This window comes from Alternaria ethzedia, assembly GCF_023757985.1.
Source record: "Alternaria ethzedia strain BMP 0044 chromosome Unknown scaffold_46, whole genome shotgun sequence".
NCBI lineage: Eukaryota > Fungi > Ascomycota > Dothideomycetes > Pleosporales > Pleosporaceae > Alternaria > Alternaria ethzedia.
In genome coordinates, this window is record NW_026056239.1 from 127,426 (window position 1) to 147,955 (window position 20,530).

Genomic DNA, 20,530 nt, shown 5'->3' on the forward strand with positions numbered 1-20,530 from the left:
TGTTGAAAGCGATACCAGGACTAAGAGATGGAGGAGCCTTTTTGTACGGTGACTTGGTACCTTGCGGAATGTCATGGGCCTTGAAGTTGTTGATGAGGTCTTGTTTGGCGCTCTGCATAGCAGGTAGGTGAGCGAACGACTTTGCAAGGCCATCCCGGCGTTTTTTTAGCAATGCTTGTTGGCCCTCATGATTCCACCCCATGAACGTGGAGCGGACGGTGACCCAGTGCAGTCCTCGCTTTGGCTCGGCGACCTTAGATGGAAAGATAACATAAGAACAAATGGGAAGGACTCTCCTTCCTAGGCCAAGGTCTTGTAACGTCTCCTTAAACGACCCAACTAGGTTCAGTGTTAGCCAGTGTTCTTCGAAGGGTGCTATGGCGAACTTACGAAATACCTTGAATTGTTCCGGTGTCTCTGGATAAATACCGGGTTCAGCATGTACGTTTTCGGCATGTACAGTTTGAGCAACAAGTTCGAGGGCAATCTCCGAAGGCGATGCTCGCACCTCATGCCAATGAGCCACACTTCGAAGGCGGATCTCTCTTGGTAATAGCTTTCGGAGCGAGTTGATTACCTCCCGTAGCGCTTGCATCGTCGCATTCATTTTCGGCACATCTTTCTTGAACATGGCTTTGGCCCTGAGACTGACAAACCTCGGATGGAGTAGTCCATACGTTTGCCATCGAAGCGCTCTAGTCACGTCGTCAATGTATGGGTACCACTGTCTTCCAACGCTGGAATTCGGGTCGCTTTTGGCCCATTCGGCGTTGAGATGAGTGGTAGATGGCGATAGATCTAGATGGCCCTTCTCTTTTACGAGCGTCTGGATGGCCCTCCCAACTGAAAGAAGCGTATGTGCGTCTCGTGCGAATGTTCCCGCACTGTCTTTTGGATCGTGTGGAATTGAATCGAGGTTGACCCTCGCCGTCCATGATGGCAGATCCCGCACAGCATCAATACCAAGACTTGCTCTGCACTTGCATGGTATGCGGTCATTTGTAGTATTGTTGCCCGGAAAAAATTGATCCAAATGTACTGAGGCGATACGTTCACAAACTGGACATACTGCTCTGCCAGTAGGGTGTATGAAAGGTACAATAGGTTTAGGATGCAGCGAGGACAAAGGGCAATCGGGAGATAGAGCAACGATTGGGGGCGTTGGAAGTGTAGATTTGCATCTGATAGCAGGCAATGAGCGATATGGTCGATAGGCTAGCAGCGTTGATGCGCAGTATCTTCGATGGATTGATACAGAATTCAATCTTCGCATGAGCGCCATTGGCAATAAACTTATCGTGAACCGTTCAAGATGCGTATACAACCCAACTCTCTGCTACAGGTACTTTGCTGTGACCCAAATACCTGATACCGCTTGCTACACCTGCTACTGGCTCTTTGATGAGCTCTGGCGAGAAGCAACTTGCGCTGTCGATTTGCGACGTTGGAACTTCGTCGAATCGACATGCTTGCTACGCGTCTTGTCTGGGAGCATTCCTTGTGCCAGTGGTAGACCCGCCTGCGCTCAGCATGATTGCCCTCGTCAGATCTGAACGCATTCTTTGGGCGACGATTGACTTTGCTTGAGTTTGACATGTTGACACACGCGCGTCCGTGAAAGGTATCTTTGTTCGTGATTCGTTTTGGTACCGCTTTGTTCAGCATGTTTGTGAGGCTACCATTGCGAAAACATGTTGACACCGGTGCTTTCTTTGCCTGGGTTCTAAACACTTGGTATTCCTTCAAAGACACATGCAGACTGGTGTTGACTTTGCTCATGTGTGGTGGAGAAACCCGCAGGTTGTCGCGGCGTTTGCCACCGTCTTGCCACTGGGAGAGAATGCGCAATCATCTAAGTTTTATGTTGTAGACTCCACAGTCTGGTGAATTTGCTTCCACAATCGTTCGCCGCTTTGACGTAGTCGCACAGGAACCATGTTTGGTGTTGCAGCCGCTATGCACAACACAATGATTTCTCCGCTTGGAAGCCTGGGCAGATCAGTTTGTCCAAAATAGTCTACTAGTTGATCAACATCCGTGCGAAATGACTTCACTACCGAGATTTCAACAATAATATCGCGACGTTGATGATTCGGGCGTGACCTTTGCTATCACAGTCAACGCGCTAGACCCTTCGCTAGTCTCACCTCTAGCCTATTAGAACCCCTCTTACCCTGGGCACCTGCCTGCCTCCACTAGTGCCCACGTATCTCACCTGCTTAGGTATTAAACCTCAGCTCACCTCAACAATCTTCGCGCTCATGGCATCCTTCCGTCTTCTTCAACGTGCAGCACCTTTCTCACTCCCCGCCCGCCTTCTCAATCATCATCGAATGTCGACAAACAAGAACGCATGTCCACACCTACCTACGCTAGGTTTTGGCAGGGTGGCTGACATGAACGAGAAAGCGCGACACGTTGGGGCCCAACAATATGCAGATTTCTCGAGGTGGCGAGCTAGCAACGACAAGCAAGCGCTTCCCTTCAAGCAACAAATCTGCGAGTTCTTCAAAGTCGATGTAAGAACTACGGTGTATGCGCTGCTTTGAAGAAACTTACTGACTTCATGTGTCTACACCTCAGATCGAGGATGAACAGAAATTTGGCGACATCTTGGATGAATACGTGAAGAGACAGGATGAATACGCGGCACTACGGGTGTCTCAGTTGGGCGGAGAGACCGATCTGGATAAAGTGCTTCGCATGAACTTCAACCGAGAGTCGACAGTCACTTTTATGCGGGATGTCGAAATGCAGCTGTCCAGCCGACATACCTACGGCATGGGCCACCACAAGAACGTTGATCTTTATCTAGAGATCCTTCCAGCCGAGCTCACCGCTCATTACGCTCCTTCATCTATCAGCGAGATTAATCATTACTCCAACGCCGTCTCCACCCCGTTCATATACGCCAAACATCATCTGGGAAAGTCACACGGCAGTGACGATGTCGCCCGACCAACACAGTCTGGAGGATCGTCTGGACCCTTAAATCAGACGCGTCCGTTGTGGTTCGAAGCTGACCCGAATGCAACCGGGAACGCGGAATCCCCAAACCTGTACAAATCGAAGTTGGTACACATCGGGATCATCAACGCCGAGGAGCACACCAAGGACCGCGGCATCAACACGCAACAAACACCATACGCCGCCGTAGGGCAGGTTGGAGATAACGGTTTCATCAGTGGAATCTACGCCATCCCTCTGGATCTGAAGGACGACGAAGAAGAAAACGAAATGTCGCCGTCGAGGTGGTACGATCTAAATGACCTCTGGAAGCCGGACAGTGTGGGTGTCTACTATCTCGGCAAGACGCTCGAAGAGTGTAGGACCAACGAGTGGAAGTTGGTGTCTGATGGCCCGGTTGAAGTCATCCACATACCGGAGGACGAGTAGTGAGTGGAATATCCGGCCTTTGTTGCATGAAGCGCGAAGGAGACATACTAACCCCCATCAGAAGTGTGGCTATGGTGTCGAGGATGTAGTCTTATGGGTCTGGTGTTGCGTGGCCTTGAGTTCTGTCGTGAGGTGATGTCGGAGTCTAGCGGGGTCAAAAAGCTTGATGTTTTTTTGTTCTTCTCGCACGACCCATCACTACTAGACACCACTCCCAGCTGGCTATGTCTGCTGCGATCAGCGTTTTCGAGTTGGCGATGGCGGTTTTAAGCGGTAGCGAGAAGTTGATGACTTTGATGCGCGCGATGGTTTTAGGGATGCAAGGATAGACTCCAGTAATGAACAGCTCACCGAATCTTGTCCGTCGTGCGTTGGTCCTGGGTAGGTGTAGCGAGATGTCCCAGTGCTGCATGCCTTGTCAGCGCCAGTCAAGCTTTGGGTGTTACCTCGGTCCATGGGAAAGGTAGGTGTATCTTCCAGCCAATTGTGATCTCGCTAGTTTGGTCGCTTGAGCTGGTGATGTATCTCCCTGGAAGAGATATTGCCTGATGTGAGACGTATGGATTTTGAAGGCGTGGGTTGCACATTGTCCTTGTGACGTTGTCGGCACTGGTCCAAAAGATAGCCATATCCAGTAGGGTACACAAACGAACGGAACTCCAACATCCACATGCTTCGTTTTGCTGATGATGCACGCATTGTAAGAGTGAACTCCACGTATTGCGATACTCACCTGCTGAAGCGAGCGCGCGTTGAGCGGATTTGACGCGCAATCGCCTCCTGCCCTCACCGAGCGGCGCGCACCTTCATGCCCAGCTCATCTCTCTTAGACGAGGAGGCCGGGCCCATATAGATGTGTAAGTGCTGTCATCGCGTCGCACCTATACTGATGAGCTGTCTTTGAGTTGAAAGACCCTGCGTACGGGAAGAAGATGCGCGTGTTGATGAATGTTACGAGTTTTGACGCGGCTGGCGATCCCAACGCGGAGCTGTCGCGACATGACCACTCCCGCGGCGCTCTCTTGAGTGCCATTGGCGGAGCGCGAGTCAGGCCGGGAACTTCGCAATCCATCACCCACGGGGTCTGACGTTTCCCACAGCCGCCATGCCTTCTCAATCAACGATTTCGGACCAGAAGGAGCTTTTTTGTAGAAGTGATGTTGCACGCCCTACATCCTTTATCAGGTTTGAGCTCCTGGCATGACTTTTTCCCGGCGTTTGGCGATAGGAGAAGCACCACGTCGCATGTATGAGTTTTCGCACTTGTGCCGGCGATGCATGGAGTGCGGCACATCGCGATGGTGTAAAGACCGTGTTCACAGAGCTTGAATTTGTTCGTGTTAAGACGGAATTAGCCTGATGAGCGGTAGCAAGACTGCACCACATGTGGCGTGCTGTCGCGCCCCTTCCCTCCAACCTTCGATACATCAGACGGGCAATGGACTCTTGACGGCCACCACTCAGTTTACCCGGGCAAAACGCCATTCTCGACTTTTTAAAAGCCTTTCTTGTTTGGGCCCTAGCCGAAAGGATACTCAGAGCTCGTGCGTGCATCCAGTCCCGGAACCGATAACTCATGCGTGCAGAATGGCAGCCATGGCACGAAACGACCACGAAGTATTGGATTAAGAGATTGCTGTGATGAGAACTTCTATAGCTATTTGTTGCCTACATCTAACTTAGTCAATTTTAACCTCGTCATCAAGGACGAAAACGGGGGATCACATTGTAGATACACCTCAACCAAGTGGAATGATGAACACGTGATGTGAAGGAAGGTTTCCATTCATTCATCAAAAATACATAGATATGCATGGGTATCATCATGGTCGCCATTATTCGTGGCTCTTTCTTCCGCTCGTCTTCTATTATGATCCAATCTGCGCACCGGGTGCGGCCTCGATATCGATACGACCATGAGCCTGCGTCTCAGGGAGTGTGAGGCAGCAAGATCTCGAGACACCAGCGTGGTACGGCGATGTGGACGTTCTCGAGCTAGCCGGCGAGGCTGCGCTGCGAAGCGCCCTACTTGTTGGCCCTGCGCCGCTTGACGGAGTCGTATAAGGAACTGAACGTAGGACTGGAGAGACTATCGTCGGAGTTCCCAGCAGTATCCGCATGCGCGTACAGCCCTCCGCCCAGCACCTTGGCTTTGCCTCTTCCGCTGTCGCGCTTGTCCTTTCTTTGACTCATGTCGGAGACGCGGTAACGAGGCCCTGCGCTCTTCTGAGCCTTGTTCTTCTCCTTGCCCTTCCCCTTCTTCTGTTTGTCTTGACCCTCTCCCAGAATCGATCACATGTCGTCATCGTCTTGCACTGCCCTCTTCATCACTTTCTGCTTCTCTTTGTCCTTTGTATTCTTCTTCTTCTTCTTCTTTGCCTGCACAGCTGGCGTGGCTGGAAGCGCTGGGGCGCGGGCGGTGTTGATGGTAAAGGGATCGGGCTCGAGGGAGGCTTCGGCTGCAGTATCGACGTCAATCTCCTCATGCTCACGCTGCGCATGCCTAGCCTCGTACTCCTCGATCGAGCCATCTCCTATCACGCTCGCGATCCCCCAAGAGTCGGGCCACTCATTGCCGTTGTCGTCCACCCCAGCCCATCGCACAAGATACTCCGGTTCGTCGGAGTTCTCTGAGTATCCTTTGTCGATCAGGTAGTCGACTTCGGAGGTTTCTTTGGTCCAACCCGCCGGGATTCGAAGCTTCGCGCGAGGGCGACGAGTGCGCGGCTCATGGAAGCTGATGCCACGAGCGGCTGAGAAGCGGACCGAACGGCGCGTGGACGCGGTGGAGCTGTCAACTATATACACGACGTTAGTACGACGATCAGGTACAACGCGGATGGCGGTAGCGAGTCAGAGCAAGGGTCATACCGTCGCGTGTCATGATGGCGGGGTAGCGTGGGCGCTACGCTGCTGGTCTGGCCAGGAGTGATCGTGGTTGGGCCGGAGAGTTTGCCTGTGCGCTATGTAGCCAAGCTGATGTCAGATGGCAGGGATGCGCAGCACCTTCTTTCAACGGCGACATGGGAAACCGCGAAAGCAGCGTTTATTTTCTCGCGGTAGCAAGAGCATGTCGACTTAAGTACAGTTTTGCACATTCATTCATTGAGAAAGGCTGACGTCGTTTGGAGTTGGGTTCCTGTCTGCACGCAGAGGTCTTGGTGAGCTGCGGCGGTTCTGGCTGCGGGACGCCCGCCCCAAGTCCCCTGGCTGCGCACATCTCTCCAGAGCCGCAAAGCGAACCAGTCTCCGTCATAAATTGGATTCTTTGTCGCATTGGTCATCTCGAAGTACTGGCCCTTTTTTGATGCTGATTTCTACCCGTCGTGGTTGTGGTGTCGTGTGGCACAGTTTCGCAGCTCACCAGCAAGCCCACGCGCAACGCATCTCGTTCCGCCCGACGACACGATCATGTTCAGGTCGACCGAGATAAGATGTCGCACCCGCTAAATCTTCGTGATAGAAGCACGATATTATGATGAATGTACCATGTACTCGTCTGCATAGGTGTTCGTCGATGACATTTGTTCAATCCGTCCGTCGTCCACAAAGCTGCTCGAGAGGCCGAAACCGCGTGAGGGTTGCATAAACAGAGACATTGGTTTCAGCTTATGTTTCCTTTGTACTTCCCTGAACTCTTGTCGTCATTCCGAATTTGTGTCGCTGCGAGGCAAATATGAGACACTGTTTCAACGCCCTTACTCTCACCCCATCAGTTCAGCGCCAGCGCAGTTGCGAGGTCAAGCAAGTGCTCGCATCGCACCTGATGTATCGCTTTCTCTATTGGCTAACGGTCCGCCGGCATCGAGAGCACTACCAATATTCTGATTGTCTACTCATGTCGAGGCAATTTATGCCATCCACAGTGCACTGCGAGCGAAGCCAAAGACCAGGAATCATTGCTTCACGCCTCATCAAGGTTTCAACCAGATTATAGAGCGAAGGCCGTTCCAGACGGCATGATAAATATCGCGTGTTTCCTCCCGGATGTCCTCATCGTGACATATTGCGCAATCCCTATAACATTACCTTTACCCATCGGGCGAGAACCGTTGCAAGGTTTCCATATCGCTAAACCTCAATCAGACCTGCCCTGTAACTCATCCGTAAGTCTATCATACCCAACCGCGTACCCTTTTTCCCTGTGCTTCTCCGCTGACTCCCAAGATCAGGCGTAATGGACTGCCGCCCTTCGCCTCTACCTATCTGGCTCAATATCATATTGTTTACGAACCTCGCAACTGTCATTGTCTGTAACTCCAAGATCATCCTTCACAGTTTCGGCTACTTGAATGCCCACTATGTCTCGGGGTCGGACACAGATGCTCGCGTGTTGCTTCTGAGCGGGTTCGTCATGATCCTGATTGCCAACATTATCATGAGGAGGGCACAATCGGTCATCAGAGACGTGGAGAAGCTCAAGTCTAGCATGTTGCTAGCCAGTCATAAGCTGGCTGTCGCCGAGCGTCATCGTCGAGAGTCGCTAAGGGAGGAAGAGGACGAGGAATTCGAGCTCATCCTATCGGACGCTACTACCGATACGGTGCAGGCAAACCTGAACGCACTCCGAGCCTATGTCGACGCCAATAACGACATCATGGCGATTCTGGACAGAATGCATGATCGCAAGGACCCCGATATGGCTTCCATCAGGAGTGTGCTCGAGGTTAGAACCACCATCGAAGAGCTGAGGAGGAAGAGTGGCGATGAGTTCGAGTTGTACATTGCTCGCTTGGACATGATCCGCTCGGCTTTCAGACAACGCGACACCTAGGATGTGTACCATTGCCTTCCACCGGGCTTTGTTGGCGATGTTGGCGAGAAGGAGGCTACGTTTCTGCTATGCATGTATCACCGTCCAAGATCTTCCTAGTTACTGCGAAGAAACTTAGCTAGCATAGCAAAGATTCTATCAGCATCTTGTCATTTCTCTCCCTGTACCGGATGAATGTCTCCTGTTTGCGATTTGTCATGGATGAGTATCAGCTATAGCCAGTGTACTACCTTCTCCATGCTGGGCTCGTCTTCACCCGAAGTTGCTGCGGAAAGAACGGGAGTGAGCCAAGGAACATATTTCTATTGCGATGCATCGTCTTCTCTGCCAGGGGTGATACACAAGACCCTCATCCCTATGGGAGATGAGAAGTCCAATGGTCTTGAATCTTACTTCCAACCTGGATATGTAGTCTAGCCTTTCCGTCATGTAATTCCCTTCTGTGGACCGTCTTCAGCTTCGAGAAAAGGCTCGGGTGAAGAGAAGTACACTGAACCTTTCGTCATGCCAATTGGGCGAGCAATGCGGGAAATACAAGCCAAGGCTGGTACGACGGGCAGCTCGGGTCGGTACCATTTGACAATGAGGCATCATGTCGGCTTCCTCCCACATAATTTGACATTGATATTGTTGCCTGCTAAGGCGCGGCACCGGTATTGCAATGTTGGGACCAGTGCGGAGTATAGGCCACATCTGAGCTCGTCGAGGGGCCATCGGGCTGTGCGCATTCCTCTCCGCCTCTCCTCGCTACCCGACACGACCCATGATCTAGCTCACCGGCCCATCACCCCAGCGAGGTCAACTCCACGCGACCGCGTGTATGTATGTGACGTCCTCCTCGTGTATCACCAAGACGCAGGCACAGCAAAGAGCGGCTTCGCCTTTCCAGACCTCGTGGAGGGGACAGAGGCTGAAGAGGGCCATCGTGGGCGCGTTGCGGGCTGAAACAGGTGCTGCAGACAATCGCATGGCCGGCCCGAATCGACTGGAAGGAGGCTCGTCTGAAGATAGGAGGCGAACGATGTGCAGATGACGGGAGCATCAGTCTCGGCCGCCAACGCATAGCGGAGTGAAACCGCCAAGATCTTCGAGCGCGGAGATATATGACGATGCGCTGTGTTCTACATCTCATCTGATAGCATTGGCTTTGCGCCCGGCACTGCTCCAATATCTTGTCATCTTCTGGCGTCAGGGCAAGTTCCTGCCTTGATCAATCGAGAAAGACTGGTCAGACGATGCAACGCCAGTAGCCGTATTTTCTCCCTCTCACTCGGTCGGCTTATCTGATCTCGTGCGCATGGAAGGGATGGTGATACGGGGTGGGGTCGAGGACTGGTGCGTGTGCGTATGCGGTAAAGGGCATGTTGACGGACGATGAAAGGCAGCCGCAGCCTGGTACGCTTCTGAAAACCAAGAGTCAGTATGAAGCCAATATAGATGAAAGGAGCCTGGGCAGTTCGTACTCGTGGATGGCGGTGATTTGGGATCGCAGCGCGAGCTCTTCAAATCGCAATACCCTCCTCATGGCAGTTGATGCGCCTCATACGCGCCTCGGTACTTACAATGTCATCTCTCCCCTTTGGGAACACGATCAGAGGTTGTGGCGCCGTTGGCACTGCTGGGTGTCGTGGTTTGGCGTTGCGGTCCGCGCCGCACATGGCTGGTGACGTCACATCACCAATGTCGCATCGCACCGCGTTGTTTCGAGTCGAGAAAGACGCAGGAATGGTAGTGTAGAGCGCAAGTTCAGTTTGGGGGTACGGATACCGGATGCGCATACGGGCGTACGCGGTGTCCGCACTCGAGGGCGCGGTGGCCTGCGATCTTGGCCGGGTGGAAGCTGACTAGTCGGCACGTGGTGTCGACAGCTTGGCAGGGTCCAGCCTCCCCGCACTCGAGGCTTAGCGAGTACTTCCGCATCTCTCCATACGTCCTGCTCCGTCAGCACATAGAAGAACACCTGATCTGCCAATAGCGGCGCTGTTGCCTACGAACAAGAGCCATCGCATCCGTGTTAGGCGCGGGCAAGGCAGCTGACTTCCGCGCTAGAGAGTTCGCACTGGACCTCAACGAAGGGCGACAATACTTTACCAAGCATGTCGTTTCGTCTCGAACATTGCAAGGGGATAGGAGTCTAGTTAAATCGATGTTTCCCCATATTTCTGCCCGGATAAAATCGACGGGTCAGCCACTACGATGGAGAAGTGAACGGCACGAGAGACAATAACCTCATCGATTCCAATTCATATGCGCTGGAACAAAATCAAAAGAGTCAAGCCATATTCCTGCATCAATTGGTTGACAGAGAGCTAGACGCTGGTCCACGAATCACCCCGAACCGTGCGCAGAGAAGAAAAAGCTCAGGAGCCCAGCATACCATCCCGATACCAACGCCAGCCGTAGTCCACCACCTACAGGTCTTTGATGATGCTCTTCATGAACCACATCATGACAATGAGCGAGAAGAACATGAGAAGCAGGGCCTGTCCGATCGCCACGGCAGCCATGACCATGGCGACAATCGTAGCGAGACCCTGGCTGATAACCACGCTGCAGAACATCGTGATGACGACCTTGGCTTTGGCTTTCGCAAGAGCCACGTCCACCTCTTTGTCAAGACTTCCCACCCGGTGAGAGGGGACTGGCGCTTCTGCATGGTCGGGCGGACTGGCGGCTGAGAGTTCAGATGTAAGCAAACGTGTGCAAAAGTGCGGGTATATCGTACCGTCCACTGGCGCTACCTCCGGGGCTTCGACCGCAGAAGGCGCTTTCTCACATTCATTCTCATGCGAGTTCGACGATGGATGTTTTGCCTTGCCCGCGAGCAGTAGGTCGTCATATGGGTCACCTTCAGTCTCTGGTCCAACATCAGTTTCGCCATCATGTACGGCTATCGCACCGGGATCGTCGCTTACCATTGCTGGAAGCATGCATGGTGAAGAGCGTGCTGATACGTTCGGCAAGTGGGCTGTCGAACAGCCGGTCAGGATCACCAAGTCTGAAGAGAGGTTGCAATTCATAGACCTCCTCGTGGCGTGAGTTGTTGCTGTTGCTGGCGCCCGACATGACGGTCAGTTGGTAGAATGTCTTTGATCTGGGATAATGGGCGCGTGCGATCGGCGAACAGGGTGAATGCTCGCTGTTGAGGAGAGAATAGCCGTGAACAGATCTCTGACGTCGTGCCCGAAGAAAGAGGACGGGGGCTGACTTCTTATCCAGACCACGCTGCACGTTCGATACTCTTTCGAATCAAACTAGTGATTGTGCTTAGAGACACCTATATTTTGGGTAACGTTTGGTCACGCTCAGCGCTGTCCGTGTTATGGAACTTCGTCAATCGACCTTTGGCCCAATTTGCTAGCCGAGACATGAAGGATCCGCTCCCATCTCGATCATAAAAAGCAGAGCGTCTAGATATCGGACCTTGGCACCATCGCTAGTATCATCGAACTTGCGCATACTCAGATCGACTCTCATCCAGCAGGCTGCATCATCATTGTTCCTCCGTTCATTGTTTGCAAGACCAGAGTACGATGCGGCCACCATTGGTGCTCGCGCGAGTTGCAGCGTCTGGGGCTCATGCGGCACAGACACAACGAAGTTACACAAAACGCGGCTGGCCACGCCGATTCCATTTCGTGCGAGATTTGGTACCGGATCCTTCCCGTGATCGTTGTCCGCGGGTGTGCTGTCAAGCCCAAAACAAGCAACGCACCCACGTGCGCGGAGATAAAGTTCTCGTCGATAATACGCATTTGGACTCGTAAAAGCCAGTGGTGGTTGAACCCTGCGTACTTCGTTCCGGGAGATGTGCTGCTGTCTTCGGTACATTCTCCATGGCTACAGATCGAATTGAAGCATGAATGTGCTTGTGCCGCTCATGAATAGACTTGCATTTGGCCATATTTATGCTGACTTGTTGCAAAGCCCCAGAAGAACGTCTGCGCACAGTTACTAATACTTGAAGCCTCACTATCACCGCATTTGTGATCAACTCTATCCTCGTCGCTTTCTTGATAATTGGAGGACGCAGAGGCGTATCGTCCCCAGAGGCGGTCGTAACGCTATTCTTTCACGATGGGGGATAGAGCATGCCGTAGCAGAAGCAGACGAGACTAGAGAGAACTTGAGCGTTCGTGGGTTGAGTGAGACGTTGTTACACGGGCAGTAAAGAGTGAGTATAGCTTGACTAAAGAACCGTCCGCGACGATGCCGGGGGTTAGAAAGAACTCCCGACGCTCAGAAGAAGTCGTTCCATTAATTTCGTCTATATGAGGGACGTATCAGCTCGTCGTGGTGTACCTGCGCGTTCGGCTGCGGATGGGTTGAGTGTCTCGGATGTTCATGCGCAGGAGACGCTAGCAGAAGTTCCCCAAGTGAGGAGTTGATCATATTCATGAAACCGAGCAGATTTTGAAAGAGGCAAGCATTACTCAGATTGAATTTCGCATTCGTCAGCACTCAGCCTAGCTTGGTCACTCAATCGTGGAGAAGGAGGAGATCTCGAGCTATGAAGTACAATTTCGTAGTGCTACTGGAGACGCAGCTTGACATTTGCACCCCTTTTGTTGTCGTTCCTCACGGCCTCGGTGCTACGTATCTCGCTCAAAATCCATGTCCCCATCTTCATCCTCAACCTTGACAACTTGTCTACTCTGTCAATCACAAACCTTTGTCACCCCGGTGCCCGCTCAATGCTGCCGCATCGACTGCTTAGGGAGCACAAGCTGCTAGCAACATAGCTGCGTCGTACCACATCTAGGTCATCTTCACTTTGGCCATGAGTAGCGTGGGGACGTCCAGCTGCGACTACGTCCGTGATGACCTGAGAAGGCATTGGCGGACATGGATGCGACATACGTGGTGGTTAGCAGGACCACGGGATGGCAGGCCTGTGTCGTGGTTCGTATTGATGGTCGAGGGCTGCGATGGAGAGTGATGCGACGGTATCCATGGCGGAATGGACGGTCCAGTTGGGTTGGAACCTGATCGAATTGATGCACCGCCCATAGCCGCGATGCCAAAGTGCGACGGCAAGGGCTCCATCACATCCTTAATAACGACGTTTGGCAAATCCACGTATATCGCATCCTTTGAGGTTGCCGTAACCGTCCCGTTTTCCATGCACCATGATATGGCGGAATCCTTCAAACGCCACTTGTATATGTTCTTGTTCGAAGAGGGAGACCCAGGATGACCGTATAAGAAGTTTGAATGCTAGGTAGCGACTGCGGATCGGGTACGATCGTACGTATAGCTCATCGATGAGAGCGTCCGGCAATGCCATTCGAAGACATGCTCGTGATTCCGCCTATCTCGCCTCCGGCTACGTGTTGAGTTCCATATTTTACGGAGCGAAGGGGCCCAGGGACTGGGGAGGGAGAATCGGCTGAGGGCGAGTAGTTTGGCTGCAATAAAGTGGGAGCGTCAAGTTGTCGTCGCTTGAGCAGCGCTGAGGCGGGCGGGTTGTCGGTGGAGTGTAGTATCGGCATGGGCGTTCATGTGTAGCGAGGGCGTCTAGTGGGCGGTCTTGAGGTCGAATGCGACATCGGCGATATATTGGCAATGCTCGTCGTCCCCGCCTTGCCAAAGACACGCGGTATGCCCTACGGTGTCGTGTCAGTCGCGACAGAAGTAGCTTTGGGGATAAGGCGGTAAGCCTGTACCTCTGAACGTCAGGAATATTGCGATGCCTCTCGCATTATATGGTGATGTAATGCGTGTATTGCAGGGCGATTGCGCACTGGCTGTCTCTTCGGCGGGTGTGAATGTATCGTAAGGCTGGCGGGGGCTGCTTGAGGCGCGACGCTCTCCAGGGTTGGCGCGCGCGGGGCCTTGGCGGCTACGTCAGACGGGCGGGCGGGCGTAGATAGTAGAAGGACTGCCCGAGCTCTGGCTGCGGTGAGGGCGAAGGCAAGTCATCGTGGAGGCGATTGTGTGTGAGTACAAGTAGGGGTGGTTGGGCGCTGTGGTGCTGGCAGTCGCGTCCCGGATGAAGGTCGGTGTCGTCCAGGTCAGCTGAGCATGTCGTCTCGACGCAGTTCAATCGTGTAGAAAAGGGCTAGGGCAAAAGGGCCGTCCGAGGTGGAGTGCAACATTGTCGTTGAATTAAGAAGGGTGTCGGCGCCCCAACCTTCGGGTTAGCGCCCTTTTGCGCCAATTCCCCCGCTCAAGAGATCTTCTCTCCCCTACAACCATCCGATATCTCGACAACGGCTAGCTGACACGGTCACAGACTTTCGGACCCGGCGTCCGTAGTAGGTATACTTTAGAATGTGGTGCCATATTGATTTCGTGGTGGCAAGGAAGTTTTGGCGGTAATCACCAGAGCTCAGGCAAGCTGGTGAAGAAAGAGGAACAAGAGTGGGACAATGAGGCTGAAGGTTTGGATACCAGGCTTTAGCGCGATGCTCGGTGTGGGCGTCTTGAAGTACTATTTGCCTAGTATGAACACTTCCAATTGCTGTCAAGACCAACCGCAGCGGTGTCTTATCTCCTCCTCACTCACGTCAATCAACACTTCGAGATCAAGCCATTCGTCACCACCATCGTTCGCTAGCCGACCCTGGTGCCCGCGTTCAAACCGATATCGCGGAGGAGCGCGGGGTAGACGCGGCGTTGTATCTTTGAGAACTGTCACAGGATGGATTATACAATGTGCTTGGCTGTCGATATTCAGAAGACTTCGCACTGTGGCTGACCAAAGTCGTGTGGAGATCCACGGAGTAGCATAACCTGGGCTGGCTCATGGAAGCCTTCGTAGTTTTTGCAAAGTCAATGTAGGCGGAGTTAAACTTTTCTTTAAAAAAAAAAAACTTCTACTGAACTAAGATACTCTAACCTGTCAAGAGCTTTTGGAGCATTTGTGCTCCACATGCTACACCACGAAGTCCTCCGGGAACTGCACGAGTCCTCGCCTAACCTCCCATGTCTGATGCTTCTCGGGCATCTTCAGCAGCCTAAACACATGCTCATTCTGTGCCGGACGAGTCTGCATCCTGTTGATCACACCTTAAGGCGGTCCTCAGTTCTGGTATCAGACTTCTCCGTATAACCTCTAATCATCGAACAGACTATAGGGGGGATGTAAAGGCGCTTCATTTGCACGCCCCAACCCCATGCCATCGAGCCATTCGTGGATGACTTCGAAGCTCTTCTTCATCTTCTCTTCTTCGCTATCAAGGCTACTCTCGCGGATCATTCGGGCGATATTACGGCTTGGGATAGCGGTGTTATTTCGACTCTGGTCGCCATGAGTCGAGCAGCGGTGGCGGGATTGGCGTATATCTTTCGAGTAATAGTTTCCTTGACCAGGCCCTTGCCTCATAATGCTAGTCTGCATGGCTGGCCCAGTGCTTGTGGGAGTCCTACGCTGGCTTCATTTCCGGCGGTCTGAATCTATGAAGTGTGCTGATGATTTGCTGGGCGCCTGGTGCTTATCCTTGGTCGACACGCACTTCTTGCAAACGAGCCGACAACGTATGCTCTTGCGGTTGCTTCAGTTGACTTCACGACACGATCGAAGACGTTTGACTGATAACGTCTGGCAGATGTGCTTTCGAATGGCTGAGGTCGTGTATGGTTCGCATCTTGCCCTTGTAGTTGGGCGAGTGTGCCGCGTGCGTCCCGACTCGCATGGTCGACTTGGACGCTCCATGTTTTCTTCTGATCATCACCCATTATTCCCGCTTTGCCACGCCGGGACGGGTACAGACGGTAGAGACGAGGTAACTTGGACAATTGCAAACGCTGAATGCACACGTTGGCCACCCAGATCGGGTGAGGTGAACGCGTCGTTACAATTCGCGTGGTCACGCACCTGCCGAAAGCAAAGTCGAGGTGAGCGACGGCCGCTGGAACTATGCGCTACAATAAGATGAGCTTGTGTGAACTGATCAATAGATGAAAGCAAGATACCCTCAGTAGTTGACAAAGCTTAATCGGAATAGCGAGGTGGCAGTTCTCGCCGAAGGTGTGGTGTATTAAGTCCAAATGAATGTGACACGGACAGTACGGGCGTGGGAACGTGATTCGATGGGATGGTAGAGGTTGGAGGTAAGATGAGTACTTCGATATATACATGGGAGGTGTATCCCGCAAGCGGGAGACCGCCTCTAGGGTCGATAAAGGTAGATGGTGAGAGAAACGACGTCTGTTCATGTGGGCAATCGAATCCCCTGTTGCACGATCGGCTGCGCTTCTTGTTGTGGGTGCGAAGAACACATTGTTCTCGCTCATAGTAAACATGCCCATGCGACAAGTCAACTTAATCAACAAGACTTAGAGTTTGATCAACCCTGTTTAACTGTTAATAGTACTTAAGATAAGGTAAAGTAAGTGATGTACTACTTTTAAAGCTCCTATAGGTCCTAGCTATTGCCTGGTTGCATCTTGTACTTAATATATCCCTGCTACGGACATTATTAAAGTTGCAGAAATGCGCCTTTTGTTGAATTCTGTGTACTACTTAACAAAGTGAAATGCGATAGACGTTACCAGCTGTGATTGATTACTAGAATAGACCTGAGTTGATACTTTCTGTGCATGTTATCGCTCTGTTACTCTTTAGTTCTATGCACCTGTAAAATTACTTGCGGTATAGCTTTTATATTAAACCTCTCTGTATAACTACTAGTCTGCTAGTAAGCTAGCACGTGGCTTAGCAGGCGCTTAGTTATCCCTACCTATAAGCATCTCGTTGATCTAACGACGGACGCGTTAAGTAGTCTCCATCTCTTCATCCTTGTCATTGAAGCTACCTTAGCTGATGTTTCGGTTGTCATCTTCATAAGGACTACTGACATTGTCTCGCATCTCGTAACCATCGTCTGTCTGGGTAGGATGCTGGTAGCGGGGGTCTGTGACTGCCATACGCGGGTCGCCGGGGGTCTTGCTGTCCTTCTGGTCGAACCTGTTGGCCCGCTTGCGCGTTGCGTCCTTCCTGGTGACTGTCTCGACCTTACTTCTCGCAGCCTCGCCCGTCGCTCGGGCAGCACTACCGGTAGCAAAGGTATTGTTTGGGAACAAGTGGTGGGAGGACACGTGAACTCGACGAGGTGGACGCTCGCCGCCGTCCCTTTCGGGTTGATCCTGCTGCATCGTGACAGTTTACCGACGGGCGCGCAGGTTCAGTCCTGTGACTCCCCTTCCACCGTCGACCTTGCTGCAATAGTGGGGGCGGGCCGCGTTCTTGAGCTTCCAGGGTCCTCGGTCGCTGGAGGGTCGCATCAGCAAGTCACGTTGCATGAGCATGATGAAGACACACAGCTGGTTTCTGAGGTCGCTTCATTGACCACATCGAAAGTGACTCAGTAGTGAGGGATATTCGGATAAAAATGTACGCTATGCCGAGATGCGTGCTGAGTGGCAAGGCATACGCCGCACGCGGCGGATGGCACGTTGGCTCGATGATGATGAATGGTGTAAGGGGGGAGTCTTATCTAGCAACAGAACTTCTTGCTATACAAGTCGCCGCGATCACAATTGAACACAGCAGGTGAAAGACGGCCTTGTATCCGGGGCTGGTTACCCGCCGATGTGAGATAGCATATGACGCTGAGAGTTGGTAGAAGCGAGGCTCCGCGCGGTAGCCCCCTCGATGCGCCGCGAGACTCTCACATTGCAAAGAAGCTCATCTCCCGCTTCAAAGGTGTCCGCTCATATCTTCGATGGAAATGTGTCCAGGAAATGGCCTGGTGATGATGCTTTGCTAGCCCCAATTGGTGCCTCTCTGTAAGTCATTGGTCAGCCGAACCAACGCAGCCATTCGATTCCCAGACCAGCAGATGCTCGAAGCCTGGTACGTCGCGGCGCCCATAGCCCGAAACAGGGAACTACCGATTCCTTCTTCAACCGGCCCACGTCGAGGGCCTGAGCAGTGTACAAATCGCATCGATCGCTAAGCCTGGATGAATCAAAAGGATTGCGCAACTCGGTTAAATAGGACTAGGTCCAAATGTCAGATACATGTGGAGACGCTGGAAAAGCTACAGGACGAAAAGATCGACCTGGCAGGAAAGCGGAAAGCGGCCAGCGCCAGCGCCAGCAGCAGCAGTGTTCAGTTTTCTTCGCCATCTTTCCTTTCCGTCAGATTCGGGAAATGCTCTTCTGTGGTTGGGTGGTTTGATGGGAACGGCTTTTTCGTGGTCGAGCGTTGGACGGGAAAAGCCTCACACCATTTTTCCCTCCTTATATAGGAAACAGCTCTCTGATATGACGATTCGTGAGACTATGCCAGCTACGTCATCAGCGACGAAGAAGACCAGTAATGTTGCGCAAAGACCCGGTGAAAGCGCTTTAGGATGTTGGTGTCTGGCGTGCTGAGGCGTGGTTGGGGTTCGGCGGGGAAGGTGAGGCCATTTATTGGTGTGCGTTCTCCTTGGTAAGAACGCAATTCCTACGTCTCTAGCTATCTTCTGCTCGCAGTGGGAAGCCCCAGAGCGAATCCCCGACGCGGTACCCGCATAGCTATTTGGGTGAGTAGATGTTGAGTGAGTTCAGAATAACTTCGATGAGGATAGCGAAGATAACGCCGATAAGTATGTCGACTTTGTTGCTTCAATTTGGGGGTCCGGGGAATTTGGCAACTATTGTTAATCATCAGGAAGGGTACAGATGTTGCAGATGACCATTATGAAGGATACAAGTCTACTAACCGTCATGTAGATTAAGACGTGACACTGTCAGGGGCGAGTATAAGCATTCCAGAATCATAACTGACGGACGAATGTAAGCTGTCGGTCGTGGCACAGAAGTTTTGCATCGATCTAAAAAGCAAGTCTGGGCTCTCGGTAAATAATGATGTCGTTGATGATGGCGATAGGAATGCCATAGCAGTCATATGAGCTTGTCTCTGGCTCATCATGATGAAGCGGGACCGTTCACATGGACTCTGCTTGGGCTTTCGGTCTGCCTACCGTATGCACTCCAACTAAGAGTAACCTAAAAGTGCGACAGTAAAATAGAACTGGAATGGAAAGAGATCGCTGTCAAAGACGTGGAGTGGGTGGCCGCGTATGCGCACTACTCGAACTGGGGGCCGCTGTCTGCAGCGTTGTGCAATGTCGCAAGCGGCGATTAACCAACAGCAAGGCGGCGAGAACAATACCCGTTCGAGATAAGTCTCTTGGTGCTCACGTCGGAAGGATGAGAGTGGGTGACGTTGTCGTGGGAAGCAGGAGGTGGGACGATATGGTGATGCACGCTGAGGCGCCAAGCCCTGCCCATTTCCACGCCCACCAAGCCGAATGTCTGCAGTACTCTTCCGCCCGACCCGGTCCAACATCAGCTGAACTTCTCGGCCTCGCGACAACACTCCTTATAACATAAGCCCTTCTCTGCTCGGATAAACTTTGCTGATCATTGGATTTCGGCGGGTCCTTGGCGTGTCCAACCGCAAAGCCAACGATGGAGTAACCCACGAAAACGCGCCGCACCACAAAACCTACGACTTTGCTCCGCCAGCCGATCGACCATGACCCGACACACCCGCGCCCCAGAACCTTCTTAAGCAGACTCCGGCGGCACACATTCAGCTGCTCAGAATGCGCATACGAGTTTCACTCCCCACCAGCCGAGCGCAGCCGCCCACTTCCCACGGCCAGCAGACTCCAGAGGATCCGGCACGCAGCGATGCGCATAACTCAGGCTTCAACACGTTCCCTGCCCGAAGCTACGCGCCGCCGACGCCTCGAGTGGCGCCTCGGAGCTCTCAGACAGACAACCGGTGGCTAGGGTGGCCGGGGCGGTACCCAAGACTTGCCCGCAAGCTACACTTGTCCAAGAGCATCGTGCAGAGGGCGGACGGCATGTCCAGCAAGCACGCCGTGCGTTATGGGCGGGCTGCGAGCAACCACAGATCGTTACGTCAGCCGGCTATTCCTGGCATGGGCAGCATCGTGAGAGAGTCTTGCCGTGGGTTGTCATGTCCACAATCATCTCATGTCTGACCAAGTCTTTTGCTGATGTTTGCGCAGATCTCCGTCGCTTTCCCCCTCAAGTAGCTTGACGAACGAGCTCGACGATCACAGCGCCGTATACACCACAGTCTACACGGCAGCTCATCCGGCGGTTCATACAAGACACCAGGCACGTCGATGCCTACCATCGACTACTGTGTGGTGGCATTGCCGGCGTTCCCCTCAACTATCCGTTCGATATCGTTCGACGCGTCCATCCATCCCGTCCGCATCGTCCCCCATCGCAAGAAGGCAGCTGGCTAGAAGCCACCGGGCATTTGGGCGACCCTCACAAACATGTACAAGACAGGGGTGGTGTCCTTCCTACCGTGGCAGGTGTCACATCCTATGGTGCCCACAACTTCATCGCTTTGAATTGGTGGAGGTTGTGCGCGACGGTTCC

The 20,530-nt window shown here is 52.8% G+C and overlaps 5 protein-coding genes across 5 annotated transcripts; 2 read left to right on the forward strand and 3 right to left on the reverse strand.

Annotated features, from left to right (window-relative positions):
- Positions 1-2,396: 2,396 nt before the first annotated feature.
- J4E87_010339 (uncharacterized protein) lies at positions 2,397-3,396 on the forward strand (the record flags this gene model as incomplete). Its single annotated transcript, XM_049381913.1, has 2 exons — positions 2,397-2,519; positions 2,584-3,396. 2 exons carry the CDS (start codon positions 2,397-2,399, stop codon positions 3,394-3,396), a joined length of 936 nt encoding a protein of 311 aa, XP_049228377.1.
- A 2,292-nt stretch (positions 3,397-5,688) lies between these two features.
- J4E87_010340 (uncharacterized protein) lies at positions 5,689-6,280 on the reverse strand (the record flags this gene model as incomplete). The annotated part of the gene is made up of 2 exons (XM_049381914.1): positions 5,689-6,194; positions 6,268-6,280. 2 exons carry the CDS (start codon positions 6,278-6,280, stop codon positions 5,689-5,691), a joined length of 519 nt encoding a protein of 172 aa, XP_049228378.1.
- Positions 6,281-7,573: 1,293 nt separating this feature from the next.
- J4E87_010341 (uncharacterized protein) lies at positions 7,574-8,170 on the forward strand (the record flags this gene model as incomplete). Its single annotated transcript, XM_049381915.1, has 1 exon — positions 7,574-8,170. The coding sequence occupies one exon, from the start codon at positions 7,574-7,576 to the stop codon at positions 8,168-8,170; it is 597 nt and encodes a 198-aa protein (XP_049228379.1).
- Positions 8,171-10,581: 2,411 nt separating this feature from the next.
- On the reverse strand, positions 10,582-11,236 carry J4E87_010342 (uncharacterized protein; the record flags this gene model as incomplete). The annotated part of the gene is made up of 3 exons (XM_049381916.1): positions 10,582-10,844; positions 10,896-11,027; positions 11,086-11,236. 3 exons carry the CDS (start codon positions 11,234-11,236, stop codon positions 10,582-10,584), a joined length of 546 nt encoding a protein of 181 aa, XP_049228380.1.
- A 5,694-nt stretch (positions 11,237-16,930) lies between these two features.
- Positions 16,931-17,269, reverse strand: J4E87_010343 (uncharacterized protein; the record flags this gene model as incomplete). The annotated part of the gene is made up of 1 exon (XM_049381917.1): positions 16,931-17,269. One exon carries the CDS (start codon positions 17,267-17,269, stop codon positions 16,931-16,933), a length of 339 nt encoding a protein of 112 aa, XP_049228381.1.
- Between the last annotated feature and the right edge of the window lie 3,261 nt (positions 17,270-20,530).